This window comes from Trachypithecus francoisi, unplaced genomic scaffold (genome assembly GCF_009764315.1).
Source record: "Trachypithecus francoisi isolate TF-2019V2 unplaced genomic scaffold, Tfra_2.0 Contig01451, whole genome shotgun sequence".
Classification (NCBI taxonomy): domain Eukaryota; kingdom Metazoa; phylum Chordata; class Mammalia; order Primates; family Cercopithecidae; genus Trachypithecus; species Trachypithecus francoisi.
In genome coordinates, this window is record NW_022681432.1 from 1,168,657 (window position 1) to 1,185,837 (window position 17,181).

A 17,181-nucleotide genomic window follows, 5' to 3' on the forward strand; every position below is an offset into this window, starting at 1 on the left:
ATCACAATAAATGTGAAAATAAATGTAATCTGCATGCAAAGGTCTAGAAGTGCATTAGAATCAACCGGGAACATTTTCAGTGGTCACATTTAACTCATATTTTTATGTGCTTTTGCACTCCAGTGAGACTCTATATTGATTTGTGTCATGTTTTCTTACTACTAAATATTGTCAAATATTTTTAAAGATGTAAGCATTTGTGATAATCATGGAAATCACGAATTATAAGTCATGTCCTGATTTTCATACTTAAGTGGTCTCTAAGATTAACATCAAAATTTAAAGGATGAAAAAATGTTGTCTGGAACACCTTTAAATCTTTGATAAGTTATACTTATTGTACCTGTGGCTTTTACAAAGGGTAAAGTGGTGAAATTACAAAAATACCTTATGGTATTGTACACTTTGAAAAGGTAAATTACATTCACATTTATGCATTTTTAGAATACGCCTGACATACAAATGTGTATTCTTTTAGAGCTAAACGTATTTGCTCACATTGTATATGTAAAATTATTAGTCCCTATATAACCATAGTTATTGGGTTTTCAAAGCCATGTTAAGTATTTTTTTCCTCAAAAAAACTGCAAATTGTTTCCTGTGTCATAAAGTAAGAAGGGTTAAAACTTATTTATTTTATTTATAAGAAGAGTATCATCATAGGAGCTCATCCCCACCTCATCCCCAGGGGTCACATAATAAGCAGTCTAGAAACAAGTTTGCAGTTGACTGTACCTTGCATAGCAGCACTGTCATGAGGAGTCCCATTGTTTTCTATTTCAATATCTGGAACTCCAGTATCTGAAATAAGTGACATGCAAGATTAAGGTACAATTAGGTGGTTCCTGATTTCATTTAAAGGGAAAACTCCGGTAAGCCAGTACTTTGGTCCTATAGATAACATAAGACCTTGGGTGGCATTTTCGTTTTTGCATGTCTGTTTTTAATGGTAAGAGGGAGGATTATAAACTGCAGCTGAATTTTACAATTGAGCATATATTTCTAGGTATATTGTAAATACCTCTATTTTTTTCATTATCTAAAAATAAATCTTAGAAAAATAGTCTGTCCATTAAAACCGCCTAAGACTGTCAGGTTAACTCGCCCCCATCCTCATGCTATATTTTCCCTTTGTAAGATGTGAGTCATGATATTATTTATGATAATATATATATATATATACACACACACACACATTGTGGGTATATATATATATGTGTAATATATATATATCCACATATATGTGTGTGTGTGTGTGTATATATATAGTAATACAAGTGAATACCAAAATATTCATTACAGTTTGTGGTCTTCATGTATTACTGGCTCTAGAGGCAAATGTTTTATGATTGTGCTGTTCAGGTAAAAGCTAGTAATTTTGATGTAAAAAGGTTCTGTTTGTGTGTGTACATATTTATTTGAACATTTACTTGAAATTGGGTCTCAGTGAGATGAAACAATGTTATGAGGCCTCAGAATTAAAAATAGAATCAAAAAAGTTTGGAATTAAGATCTTTCATAATACAAGCATCTCCGTTTACAGGATCTGCAGGGATTTACTCAGAACACGTTTTTTCAACCCGGTACTCCTTAGCATGGCAACACTGATGGAATCTGCATTAAAGGAACAAGCATTGCATAGCTAATCAAAATACAGTTCACCAAACATCAGCATATTCTAACATGAGTAGACCTAATGCACCTACATTTTAGGTGCAGGGTGGTTATCAGTGTTATTGCTTCTACTGCAGAAGTCAGTAGGATTTCCTATTATTCCAAGGCTATTTGTATCTCCTGAACAGTGGTTATTTTGACTGGGTTTAATTCATGCTCTAAAATACTTGGTCTCAAATTGATTTTTTAATCATTCCTGGACAAAATATATCCGTTTCCCTCTCTCCCTTCCTTTCTTCCTGCTTTCCTCTCTTTTTTTTTCCTTCTTCTATTTTTCTTAAGTCAGTTTTGCTTTGTTTACCTTGAGAGTGAAAGTCCAAATCAGACATTACCTTTTAACATCCTCAGGCCACTGTCACTAGTGGTGGCTTGCTTAAGTGCCTGCTCCACTTGCTCTCGGCGCTTTGATTCAAATTCCAAGGCTTCCTGCAATTTTCTCTTGGTTTTTTTCTCCTTTTTCAGGCGCTTTTGCATGGTAGCTGAAATGTAAAAATGTAGCTTGCAAAGACTTGAGCAATGAAGTAGGGATGCCAGTTTTGATGAATTATAAGCCACAGATATAGACACAGAGAGATATAGAAATGTTTCAGTTGACATATGGTTAGCGTTCTTTTGGTACAATTCTCATTAGGGTCATCTAAAGAATGCTTTATATACTGTATTTCAATCACACAACTGACTTCTTTCTATTTTCACATTTCCAGAGTGTATGTTCTGTAATACACATGCATTTGTATGATGGTGGCAGTGGTGGTGGAGAATTGTCTTCTACTTTGACTCTCTATATGCATTTAATGATTCATTAAACATTTTATAATTCTCTCAAGAAAAATATTCTTTTTATTCATCAGGTTACTGATTACTATTCATATTTCAAAATGCAAAAAAATCCTGAAAATATCTATTAGCTTGCAAATATAGTCCTTAAAATTGAAAATGGTAAGTGTCCATTCCTCTGAAATTTTACCAGTTGTAAAGGCAAATACTGCCTGTTTAATGTATATATCATCAATCTCTCTCTCTCTGCCTCTCTCTCGCTCTTTCTCTGTATGTGTATATACAGTCATAGGCTGCATAATGAGATTTCAGTCAATGATGGACCGCATATACAATAGTGGTTCCATAAGATTACAATGGAGCTAGAAATCCCTATCACCTAGTGACATTGTAGTCATCCTAATGTCCTAGTGCAATGCATTACTAGTGGGTATGTGGTGATGATGGTGCAAATAAATCTACTGTACTGCCAGTCATAAAAATAAGAAACTTTCAAGTAAGAAAAACACTTTTATCTCAGTTTTACAGATGAAGAACCTGAGTCCTTGACAGGTCAAGAAATTTACCCAGAAAACATAGTTAATAGTTTTCAAAGCCTGAAGACCAAAGATCACATAGGTAGTTGTTCAAAGCCTAAAGACCATATAATTGGCCAGGGGACCAAGGTGGGTGACCTCCAAGGTTTCATGTAGCTATATTATTCTATGGATTTAAGTGTTTAATCTGCAAAGAATATTTATATAAGTGTTTTTAATCCAAGTAACACACTATGACTAGTAACCAAAAGAGAATTAGGTAGAAATTGTTTCTGAGTGTGGAACATTGCTTTCTTCAATTAGAAAAAAAAAGTTTTGTAAACTATTTTAATACACACATAGTTTTATATATAGTTATCTATATTTTTATGTATGTAGTACATACATTCTTCATACATTATATATACACACATACATATCACACGCACACAGACAGACATAGTATGTTTACTATATCTTTGGAGAGATGTTACTTTATGATCATAATATCAATTTCCCTCTGTCTTTCCCATCACGTGACTTTAGGTAAAGAGTAATTCTTTGTCATTAAAAGTGGGGTATACTGGGTGTGGGATCTTTAACAAAGTAAAAGAAATTTTAATGATTATCTAGAACAACTATTGTAATAGGTGAGGATACTGGGATTCAGAGAGATGAAGTATATATATAGTTTCTATAAATCAACCAAGATGACAAAGCAGTTTCCTATAATTATGGTAGTCATTACATACAAATGCTAAAAAAAGTGCTTAGCTACGTATGAGACACTTGATAAACATTAACCCTAGTAATATTAGTAGTCATGATAATGGCAGTAGTAGTAAATGAAAGCAATAGTATTAGTGGTATTATTATTATTATATTGTGATAAATGCTAATTTATTAAATACAATACTTCACAGAAATTTGATAATAGATACAATATTATACCTACCATGTCTAAGGACTTTTTCAAAAACAGTAGATATGAATTATAAATACAGACCTGATGAGTCTATAAAAAGTCAGTGAACAGAATCAAAATAAATAGATCCCTAAAAGTTAGAAGCCAATTTACCATATGTAGTGGATTTTCATAAGCCAATTTAAGAGTCTTATTATTTAACATACAATTTTTTGGATGTTTGGTATTAAGGAACTCTCTACTAAAGAAATGTGAGTTATGATTGTTAATCATAATATTATATTTTGTATACCAAATATCAGAAATATATCAATTTCTCCAAACTTTAAAAGATGGTTTAGTCTTTGATTTTTAGTATTTCATGAATTTGACAAGATAAGCAAAACGGGCTTAATTCTTTTTAAGTGCAAAGACTAAATTTCTATTTTGAATGAAATCAATGATTCCTAGGCCCTAAGGAAAAATATAGTATGTCTTCTATTTTATAAAATAAATTTCAGAGTATAATATGCTACTTTCCATCAGTATAAAGTTAGGAGATTTCATGCAACTGTAGTCATCTTTCTTTGTTCAGGTAGTTATATTTGGATTATAGATTTTCACACCTTTTCTTTGCCTGTCTTTTCCACTCTCTTTGCTAATTTTAGGCTTTGTGACCCCCTACACAGAAGAGTAAACAGGGAAGGGAAAGAAGTTGAAATTCATAAATGTCATGTTTATGGCTGTTTAGTATTTTATGATAAATACAGGGAAGATGTGGAAATTATTGACTAAAGTGAAGTTTTTAATTCTCTGTGGTTTTGATATGAACTATTCTCGTTTATTCATTAGTCAAGTGGCTACTCACAGTTGGAAAGTTAATCCTATTTGTGAACAATTCTAAATATCTCCATTCCTTCCCTTTTGTCTCCATCCCTATTTCCGCTACTCTAATTCAGTCCTCCTTACCACTGCCTGGATGACAGCAATCTCCTTTTGCATAGTTTTCTTTTTTTCTAGTTTTATATGCACTCCCCCAATCTATTCCCAACATGGTGGTGATTGATCCAATTGAAATCAAATCAGATCATTCCACTGCATATCTTTTAATATTTCACATCACCTACAGGATAAAGTCCAAGCTTTCACATGATTAAAATTGTCCTTCATAATGCAGCTTCTACTCCCAACTTTCTCCATCATCTCCCACTATTCACTTCAAAAACCTCAACGACATTATAATAAATTGTATTTAGTTATCCATGTATGAAGTTTCTTGTCTCCAAGCCTTTGCTAACTGATACCTCTGTCTAGATTGCCCAAATCACTTAAGTTTTCTTTCTTTCTTTTTTTTTTTCCTCCTGATCTTTCAAGATTCAGATTCAGGTGTCAGCATCAGGAAGTGTTCCTTAACCACTGTCAACAAACTAAGCTAACTACTCACTCTCTGTAAAATCATATTGACTAGACATGGCTGCTTTTGCCACTTTGTGTTAAAAGTAAACGATTGCACTAGCTCTCTAAAACAAAAATCCTTCCAAAACAGAGACTGCTTTTATTCGTGTTATAATCCCATAATCTAACACTGTGCCTGGCAAAGGGTATGCATTTCATATATAAGGAATTGTTAGATTATTTATATTCAGGTGAACTTTATGAAATTGTGAGATAACAATAAATATTCACGTTTCCAAATCTGCAGCTGGCCCAAAGTGCAGACATAATTCATTTTCTTTTAGTATAAAGAGCAATGTTTTAGTATAAAGAGTGATGTGTTGGTTTATACACAGTACTTAATTCTTAGCTTATCATTTTATCTCGGACAATATTCTATTAGTATTGAAAATACCTCCAACATAATATTCCTCTGTAATTGAACTTATAAAACTTACTTCTGCTTTGAAGCTCAACTGCAAGTTGTCTTTCAAGGTTTTCTCTAATTTCTCTCTCTCTATAAAGCTCCAGTCGTAGTTCCTTCTTTTCTTGTTGAATCTGCTTCTCCTGGATGCGAGCATTATCCAAAGCCACTTTCAGTAGACCCTGTCAAGGTACAGGAAATGACATGCAGTTCATCTTATCCGTTTTAATTTATCAAATATAAAATAATATATGTAGGTGCTAATGTCTTGTATTACATTTATTTTGTTTATAGAAATATTGTTGACCTGAATGTTGGTCAACAGAGTCTCCACGGAGGACAGACTATCAGCAAAAATGAATGGTCCAGGGAATCCAGCGGGCAATGCCTGCCCAGGAGTCAGCTGTATCTTGTCCAAGGGTGACTTCATTATTGGAATTTGTACTGGTACCTCTTCTGCAAAAACAAAATTAATATCAGAAGGTTCACAGATTAAGAGCTCAAAAGTCACACTATGCCACCTCTACCAAGCATCTATAAAGATTTTATTTCTAAAACTAAATGACTGACACTCTCATAATTAGAAGTCGTATTTATTCTCCAGCTGCCTCTAATTTCAAAAAATAAATATTTCAGTAAAGAACTTGTGAAACTGAAACAATGCTTATGGCTAAAGAGGTATAAAATCTGCAGAAAAAAAATTTAAGATACATACAATTGACATATGTGTTTATGATATCTATAAGTTAAATACTCAGATCACTTCCTGGAAAAACATAAGCAACATTTTATTTTTTCTTCTCTAAATCTATTAATCTATCAATCAATTTTATCTTGATTATCTTAACAGCTTTATTGAAGCATAATTTACATAAAAAAATTCACCTACTTTAAGTATACACTTCATTTTTAGTAAATTTCTAGAGTTGTCTAATCATTACCACAAATCTATTTTAGAACATCTTAATTTCCCCTATAAAGACTCCTCATGTCCATTTACAATTAATCTTCCTTCCCACCTCAGCCCCTAGAAACCATTAATCTGCTTTATCTCCAAAGGTTTGCCTTTTCTGAATGTTTCATGTAAATAGAATCCTACAATACATGTTTTTTCGTGTCTGACTTCTTTCTCTTAGCATGTTTTTTAAGCTTATCCATGTTGTGGCAGGTATCGGTGGTTTATTTTTATTGCTGAATAATATTTCACTTCATGAACGTACTAGCTTGCGTTTAAACATTTTCTAGTTGATGATTATTTGGACTGTTTCCAGTGTTACTTTTTTATATATATATACTTTAAGTTCTAGGGTACACGTGCATAACATACAGGTTTGTTACATATGTATACATGTGCCATGTTGGTGTGCTGCACCCATTAACTCGTCATTTACATTAGGTATGTCTCCTAATGCTATCCCTCCCCACTCCCCCTTCCCCACAATAGCCCCGATGTTGATGTTCCCCTTCCTGTGTCCAAGTGATCTCATTGTTCGGTTCCCACCTATGAGTGAGAACATGTGGTGTTTGGTTTTCTGAGAATGATGGTTTCCAGCTGCATCCACGTCCCAACAAAGGACACAAACTCACCCTTTTTCATGGCTGCATAGTATTCCATGGTGTATATGTGCCACATTTTCTTAATCCAGTCTGTCACAGATGGACATTTGGGTTGATTCCAAGTCTTTGCTATTGCGAATAGTGCCACAATAAACATACGTGTGCATATGTCTTTATAGCAGCATGATTTATAATCCTTTGGGTATATACCCAGTAATGGGATGGCTGGGTCAAATGGTATTCCTAGTTCTAGATCCTTGAGGAATCGCCACACTGTTTTCCACAATGGTTGAACTAGTTTACAGTCCCACCAATAGTGTAAGAGTGTTCCTCTCCAGCACCTGTTGTCCAGTGTTACTTTTTATTTCATGGAATATCCCTTATCAGAAAATAACACGTATGACATAAAATCACAAGTTACACCTATATTCCTCTTTTATTTTTATGTTGTATTCTTCAATATTCTCATTACTCAATAAAGAGCTAGGAATATAATTTTTGTTTATAAATATGTTTTATATTTGCTTCAAACAGATATACCTAATTATAAAGGGAATCCCCTCCTACTTTGAGAACCCTGAGTACTTGGTTATTCTGGCTGACATCTTTCATATGACCTGTATGAATTAGATAAATTTTCTTCTGTAAATGCATATGTAAAAAGAAACTGCCACTGAAAGGTAATCTTGGGATGTTAATGAAACAAATTCAGTTACTCTTTTTATTTTTATTTTTATTTTATTATACTTTAAGTTCTAGGGTACATGTGCATAACGTGCAGGTTTGTTACATATGTATACTTGTGCCATGTTGGTGTGCTGCACCCACCAACTCGTCAGCACCCATCAAGTCACAAATTCAGTTACTCTTAATTGGGTTCATCAGCAGTGCACGACGGGGTGAATCATAGCACCTCACACAGTTACGCTGCTCACTGGAGTATCTTAATTTCATCAAGAGAGCACAGGCAAAGTTTAAAAATACGCATCTCTCTGGTCAGAAAAAAAATTCAGTGACTCCATATATTCTAATGAGACTCGCTCAACAAAAAAGACTTGGCTTAAATCTAGACATAACCAATTTCACACAATTTGGAAACAACAACAAAAAAAGGTCTCTTGGTTCTGGTTCCTGTAGGTTTGGAATATGGATTTGTCATATATTAAGACTCCATTTTGCAATTGCAAGCAGCCTACGTATGCAGTGTGCAGAGTCTTGAGCCCCATTAATTTAACAGTTACCGTTTGCTGTGGAATTTCTTGTGTGGGAAGTTGTGCCATTCATTTGTGGGAAACTTCAGTGAGATTACTTAGTACTATCTCTGAATAAAAGGCTCTTAGTATATATCACCTTTACATTTTTTATTTTTCCAAAGCAACAGCAATTTAAAAAATGCTATATGATTATATTAGGGTCAACAGTTTCACACTGTTTGAATCCAAATATTAAAAAGAGCATTTATTTATTGACCTTAAATAATTCAATAAAATGCATGAACTATATCATTAATTTTCTTTTTTTTTAAATTTATAAAGAACATCAATTTATTCTCTCACAATTCTTGAGGCTTGGAAGTCAAATATCAAGGCACTAGAGTATGATGAGGACCTTCTCACTGCATTCTCATGTGGCACAAGTCAGACACACAAGAGAGAGTGAACTCACTCTTGCGAGCTCTTTTTATAGCTTATTAATCCCTTCGTGAAGATGGAGCTCTCCTGACCTAAACACCTTTCATGAAGTCACAACTCTCAACATTGTTGCATTGGAGATAGTTTCCAATACCATACCTGGTACAGTGGCTCACGCCTATAATCCCAGCACTTTGGGAGGCCAAGGCAGGCAGATCACCTGAGGTCAGGAGTTCGAGACCAAGCTGGCCAACATGGAGAAACCCCATCTCTATTAATTTTCTTTAGCACAGAAAGCTATGAGAATAAGTTCCCAGAATTGTTTTTTAGTAAAGCTTTAAAAACAGTATTTTGTTCACAGATGCAAATGTTTTCTACAATTCACTTGTAGTTTATTTTCATACTCTAGTTACGTAACTCTGACTATTTAAAATTAACCTTAAACTCTTACAAGACATTTGCCTCTCTACTTTTCTTTTGGTAAGTCAGTGGTAGGTTTAGAAAAGTTAAACTATTCCAGAGAGAATCAGCACATTATGACAAATTCTGTGACCTTATTCAGCTACATGGTTTCATTTGAAGTATCATCTCATAAAAACACTATTAAAACATGTCTTAGGCAGCAGCTCTAAGGTTTCTAAGGTACACTTCTCAACAACCACAGTGTTATGCTTCAATTGCATTATTTGATGTCTATATTTAAGTATTATTTTTTTCCTTCTCCACATGAATGCATTAAGTGGATGGAATTACTTTATCATGACGATATATCAATATTTATAACAGCTGGAAAGGTTCTGTACTTTTATACTGATGTTTATAAATCTTCGAGTATTATTTATGTATCCTGGAAAAGCTACTATTACAAAATGAAGTGCTACAAGTTATAACATTAACTTCCTGCTGATTCAGAGACAACATAATCATTTCCCTGAATAAATATTTTGTGTCAAGGACAGAGTTCTTAAAATAATGGATTCATTGTTACATATCACCTACACATATGTATAACCTCAGTGGTGAGACTCCGAGGGTTACTTTACAAACAAGATAGCTGAAAAGGAAAGCAATGCATTTAGTATGCACAAAACAAAATTATAACTACATTAAATTTGTTAGAAGTCTTCTATTTGAAGATGAAAAAATGCCATTAAATTGGCTGAAAGGAAAATTACTATTGACGATGAACACAGGTTGCATGGTCTATGGTTTATAATGTTGCTGTACAATAAATTGGAGTTTCAAAATAGTATTACTCTTCTTTAAAGAGATAGACACAGCTGAATTAGGTGTTGCTTGCTGCAGTGAGGATCAAACACAGAAAGAATCATATTTCATCAGACCTAGTCAACACCAGGAAAATAAATAGAAATATAAGAGTATGCAGGCAATGATTCATTTTGATAATCTGGCCCAAGAGAGACACATAGAGACAGCACACGGATCTAAGCTTCTATCAAAAGACAAATAGGACACAGAGGGTGGGAACGGGGATGACAGTGTAGCAGAGGTCACATCGATTTTCAGCAGCAGTTTTAACATGGATGAGATAACCCTGGACTCTATTTGGCCCATTGTTCATATCCTACCTGTCCCACAAGCAATAAATTTCCTAGTCCTAGAAAAAGGGTCATAAAGAAGAAGGATTCTACTTATGACTTCTTATGATTAAGTTTCTGTGCTAACCAAACATGCTTTTCAGACCAAGGTCACATTGCATGTTAAGGTCCATAATAGCCCAAAAGTAGTGGAAGTGTATTATGTTTTAGTGTATGCAAGAGGAAACTGTCAAACGATTCATCAGATTTTTTTTTCCTATTTAACTCATTTGCTACAAAAATGAATGGTAAATGAATTGGAAATCAATTTCAATCTTGTAATATATTTTTACATCTGAACAGCATCTGAATTCTGCTCAGAATTTAAATAGGTGCACTGTCATGCAGGAATTTAGTAGATGGGGTTGAAAAATCCTAATTGGCAATTAAATTTTAAATGGGCAAGTACTAGAAGCATAGGCTATTGGTTAAATAAGAGCATCTCTTACTAAACACAGGAAAAAGGATTTTGAATTTTTTGATTTAAAAAGCTGGTATTCAAAATGTAAATAGTAAAAGCTTTATCAGTACATAGAACATAATAGTATAAACTACAAAGTAAAGATAGGAGAACTGCTATTAGTCAAGGACATGAGCGACCTCTCCAGTTATTAAGCAAGGTGGAAACCACTTTTATTAAGCCTGTTTGTTAAACCTGCCATACTTTGTAATAGCGATTGGGCATCCACTTAGAGAATAAGTTCTTCATTTTAATGTATTTCTTAGAGTCCAGATGAATGGATAAAAAGTTGATGAGAACTTTTGTAGGAAAAAAAGATAAACGTATAGTGATACTCAAAATAGAAAAATCACCCAGAAAATTAAGTCCAGGCTGCTAGAGGCTCTCTACATGACTCTAGTGCTTATTTTCCCATTTTTCATGGAGTCTCTCTCCTCTGAGCTTTAAGGATTGTGATACAGGAATATAAACTTAACACAGCTGACTATGCCAGCCATAGAAAAATGTAGCTCCCTACCAGGTCATCAGTTTTATTCGTTATCAAGTAAATTATACTTTATTTTTTTTTTGAGAACTTTTCCCTAAATACAGCTGTCCCAAGTGACTCTTTTTTTTTTTTTTTTTTGTCAATGTCATTATTATTACACTCAGGACAAGTGAGACACCTGTTTCCCTCTCACAAACTGAGGAACAATTACAATAAAATGGCCAACTGCTGTATAATGTGACCTGCATGAATATAAGGAAGTGTACATAGCTTCAATGACTCCTCAAGTATTGCCATCATCAAATGTGGAAAAGAAAAGCTTGATCCCCAAATTGTTGTATTTCTTAAGGAGATGAAATAAAAATAATACAGATAATGAAAACAGAAAGCTAATAGCAAGGAATGAAGATGTATCAGCCTGAGAAAGTGACACAGATACTCTACAACTAATTATGCCCATTTGCTGTGGATCCTTAGATTAGCAATTTCACATAACACTCCTTTATAAATCGTGTATTAGAATTCAATCATCTTTCAGACAAAATACTATTCCATAACAAATATTATGTTCAGTGAAAGGTTTGGAAGAAGTATGATACCCAGTTCTTGTCATTAAAGAGTGGATATGTTAGTTAGGAAAACAGTGGACCCTTAAGCTTGAATCATGTTCATGTGGCATAGATTGTTATTTGTCTCTAGGAGTTCAAAGGAGAGATCACTGTAGTTTGGAATGAACACTTAATAATCTATTCACTCTCTAGCTGAAAGGCATTCCCACTGTCCTTAGACTAAAGCCCCACAGAACTTCCACGTGATATTAGTTGTTCTAACAAGAAAAGCTTCCTTACTCAAATTAGTGTTGAGAAAACTGGCCTAAACAATATTTAACAATTTTCCTTAAAGCTAGGATTGCTAGATCCATTACAGGGTGCACAGTGGAATTTGAATTTCAGATAAACAGCAAATCATTCTTTAATATAAATATGTCCAAAATATTCCATGGGATATCTTTAGACTAAAAATTGATTTCTCATTTATCTGAAACTCATATTCCACAGGGCACAGTTTTCCTTTATTTTTAACTTGCTAAATATTTTAAAGCAGAACATCTCAGACTCCATTTCACAAATCACCGCTAAAGAATATACTCTTGTAACCAAATACCGTGTCCCAAAATCCTATGAAAATAATTTTTTTAATAAATAAAATGCTAATACTAAATATTAACAAATGTTATATGTCAAGATAGGAAGCAGGAGCATAATGAAGAGCAAAATACACTGGAGCCTGATTGCTTGGGTTTGAATCCCTGCTATATGATTTGTAGGACCCTGGGAAAGTTGCTTACCTTTCAATGCCTCAGTTTCTTTATCTGTAAAGTTAGGATAATACACCTACCTCTTAGGGCTGTTATAAATATTAATGAACTACTATTAGCAAAATTGATAGAATAATTTCTGACCTAAAGTAAATCCAATATAATGTTTATTAAATAACTTAAATGGTAGTTGAAAATTTACAGAAGTGGAAGGGGGAATATAGTCATATATTTGACAAACTAAGCATCTATTAACACCTCATGAAACACAATGTTTGGAAATATCCTTCTCTAGGTAAAATTGGATGAGCCCAGCTTCACCTTAAATTAGCCCACTTTTACTTTCCAAGTCATTGAAGGCCTGAAGACACAGGTCAGTGGTTTTCAACCAGGAGCAATTTTGTTGCCCAGAGCACATATGGCAATATCTAGAGAAATGTTTGATTGCCAAGACTACGTACTGCTGACATCTAGTGGTAGAGGACGGTGATGCTGCAAAACGCCCCATAAAGCCTAGGAAAGGCCTTCACCCCCGACTTCCGCTGGATTCCCAACAAAGAATTATCTGGCCAAATGTCAATACTGGTTGGGAAGCACTGTTCTTTCCTATTTTTCATATAGGAAAATCTCAAAGGACAGCTAACTAGATTTCCCCTTCTACAGGTTGAGGATCCCTTATTGGAAAATCTAAAGTCTGAAATGCTTCAAATTCAACAATTTTTGAGCTCAGACATTAAGCCACAAGTGGAGTAATACACACCTGACATAATGTGACAGATCACAGTCAAAATACAATAAAAACTTTGTTTCATGCACAAAGTTATTAAAAACATTTTATAAAACTACCCTCAGGCTAAGTTTATAAGGTGTATATGAAAAGTAAATTAAGTTCATCTTTAGACCTGAGTCCCATCCCCAACGTATTTAATTATGTATATGCAAATATTGCAAAATCTGAAATACCCAAAATTAAAAATGATATGACTTGGACCTGTGTTAACACACAAATCTCATGTCAAAAATCCTCAGTGTTGGAGATGAGGGCTGGTGTGAGGTGATTGGATCGTGGGAGTGGAGTTCTCATGAATGAGAACTATGGTGCTGTTCTCAAGGTAGTGAGTGAGTGACGTCTCATGAGATCTGGTTATTTAAAAGTGTACGACACCTCCCCATCTATCTCTTCCTCCTGCTCTGGTCATATAAGACATGCTTACTTCCCCTTTGCCTTCTACCATGATTGAAAGTTCCCTGAGGCCTCCCCAGAAGTCAAGAAGATAGCAGCATCCTGATTCCTGTACAGCCTGTGAAACTGTGAGCCAATTAAACCTGTTTTCTTCATAAGTTACCCAGTCTCAAGTATTTCTTCACAGCAGTGCAAGAACAGACTAATACAGAAAATTGGTACCAGAAGTGGGATATTGCTATAAAGATACCTAAAAATGTGGAAGCAGCTTTGGAACTGGATAACAGGAAGAGATTGGAGGAATGCAGAGGGTCAGAAGAAGACAGGAAGATGAGGGAAGGTTTGGAACTTCCTAGAGACTTTTTAAGTTGTTGTGACGAAAATGCTTATAGATACACAGACAAGGAAGCCCAGACTGAGGAGGTCTCAGATGGAAATGACGAATTTATGGGAAACTGGAGTAAAGGTCACTTGTGCTATGCTTTAGCAAAGAGCCTTGCTATATTGTGCCCCTGCTCTAGGGATCTGTGGAACTTTGAACTTGAGACTGATGATTTAGGGTATTTGCCAGAAGAAATTTCTAAGAAGCAAAGTGTTCAAGATGTAGCCTGGCTGCTTCTAACAGTGTATGCTTTTATGTGTGAGCAAACAAATGACTGATACTGGAACTTATGTTTAAAAGGGAAGCAGGGCATAAAAGTTTGGAAAATTTGCAGCCTGGTCATGTGGTAGGAAAAAGAAGCCCATTTTCTGGTGAGGAATTCAAGTGGGCTGAAGAAATTTGCATAAGTAAAGAGGAGCTAAATGTTAATAGCCAAGACAATAGGGAAAATGACTCAAAGGCATTTCAGGGACCTTCCTGGCAACCCCTTCCATCACAGGCCTTGAGGCCTAGGAGGGAAAAAATGATTTCATGGGCCAGGCCCAGGGCCACACAGCCCTGTGTAGTCTCAGAACCCTGCTCCCTGCATCCCAGCCATTCCAGCTTCAGCCATGGCTAAAAGTGAACCAGGTACAGCTTGGACTGATACTTCAGAGGAAGAAGGCATAAGCCTTGGCTGCTTTCATGTGGTGTTAAGCCTGCAGGAGCACAGAGTGCAAGAGGTGAGGCTTGGGAGCCTGTGCCTAAATTTTAGAGAATGTATGGAAAAGCCTGGTTCCCCAGGCAGAAGCCTATGGCAGGGGTGGAGCCCTCATGGAGAACCTCTATGAGTGCAGAATAGAGGGGAATATGGAGTTGTAGCCCCCACGTAGAGTTCCATTGGGGCACTGCCTAGTAGTGTATCTGTGAGAGAGGGCCACCATCCTCCAGACCCCAGAATTATGGATCTACCAACAGCCTGCACTGTGAACCCAGAAAAGCCAAGACAATCAACACTAGCCCTTGAGAGCAACTGTGGGGGTTGAACCCTGCAAAGCCACAGGGGCAGATCTGCCCAAGGCCTTGGGAACCTATCTGTTGTATCAGTATGCCCTTGATCTGAGACATGAAGTCAAAGGATACTCTTTTGGAGCTTTAAGATTTAATGACTGCACTGCTAGGCTTCAGACTTGCATGGGGCCTGTAGCCCATTTCTTCTGGACAATTTCTCCCTTTTGGAATGGGAGTATTTACCCAATGCCTATACCCTCATTGTTTTTTGGAAGTAACTAACTTGTTTTTGTTTTGTAGGGTCATAGGCAGAAGGGACTACCTTGTCTCAGATGAGACTTTGGACTGCAGACTTTTAGGTTACTGATGGAATTAGTTAAAACTTTGTGGTACTGTTGGGAAGGCATGATTTCATTTTGAAATGTGAGAAGGGCATGTGATTTGGCAGGGGTCAGGGCAGAATGATATGGTTTGGATCTGTGTCCTTACTTACATCTCATGTCAAATTGTCATCCCCAATGTTGGAGATGCAGCCTGGTGGGAGGTGATTGGATCATTGAGATAAAGTTCTCATGAATGGTCTAGCACCATCTCCTGATGCTGTTCTCATGATAGTGAGTGAGTCAGTTCTCATGAGATGTGGTTATTTAAACGTGTGCCAAGACAGGCTTGCTTCTCCTTTGCTTTCTTCCATGATTGAAAGTTTCCTGAGGCTACCTCAGAAGCTGAGCAGATACCAGTATCATATTTCCTGTACAGCCTGAAGAACCATTATCCAATTAAACCTCTTTGCTTTATAAATTATCCAGTTTCTGGTGTTTCATTATAGCAATGTAAGAATGGACCAATAATGGAAACCTGTCTGGTCTGAAGCATTCCAGATAAGGAATATTCAAACTATAGAGAATGTAAGAAGCTTAATAAGAAAAAAAAAGTCAAATAAAAATTTAGAACTAACAAAATGCTTTACAAGGTGTGTTTTAGAGTTTTTATGGATTTCATTTGAGATTGCTACCTGCATGATTTGCTCAAATAGTATCTTCTTTGTGAAATCTATACGGACCATCCTATTTAACACTGCAACTTGCACCCCTATTTCAACCCCCATTGAGATGATTTCTTTTGTTCTGTAAAATTTAGCACCATTTAATATACAGCATAATATAATTATTTATTATTTTATTAAATATTTATTCCAGTACAATTTAATCTTTTTGAGGGCAGGGACTTTTGTCTGATTTTTATTTGCTCACTGCTATCTCCTCAGTATCTAGAATAGTCACTATTATGTGTCTATCTATAACCTATGCAATGAATTGGATATATAGACTGGTAATCTTAAAGCCCTGTAAGATTCTAATCATCAAATTAATTCCACTATTTTTTTATTCAAAAAGACAAGATTGTACATGAATATATTACTTATTTATTTATTTATTTATTTATTTATTTATGTGTGTATTTATTTACAAATATGTAGTAGAATGAAGGAAGAATGGGGATAGAGGTAAAGAGTTTCTGGTCAACTCTTAGTCTTTCCAATAAAATAAATGATTACTATAATCTACAAGTATTGTGACAAATTGAAATTTTACAATTTTGAAAAATAGCTTGTATAGTTGTCACAGAATGTCTAGTGTAAATTTATTGAAATTGTCTACAGAGCATAGTCAGCATAGTCCTCTGAGCAAAAATATTTAAAACATAAAGCTTTCTGTCCCACACACATAGTTTCCCATCATCTCTGAGATGATCTATTAATATATCAGAGATAAAGCATAGCTGACTGGTTTTTTGGAGTAACTATATATTTTATAGAACCTAGAAATACAAAACTGCTGAGGGTC

General features: G+C 35.1%; 1 protein-coding gene across 1 annotated transcript in view; it reads right to left on the reverse strand.

Moving 5' to 3' along the window:
* Positions 1–17,181, reverse strand: part of DACH2 (dachshund family transcription factor 2) — an 811,718-nt gene that overhangs the window by 107,978 nt on the left and 686,559 nt on the right. Inside the window, 4 exon segments of the mRNA XM_033233153.1 lie at positions 736–801; positions 2,007–2,153; positions 5,763–5,910; positions 6,036–6,184. Of these exon segments, the coding sequence (XP_033089044.1) occupies positions 736–801; positions 2,007–2,153; positions 5,763–5,910; positions 6,036–6,184 (510 nt within the window).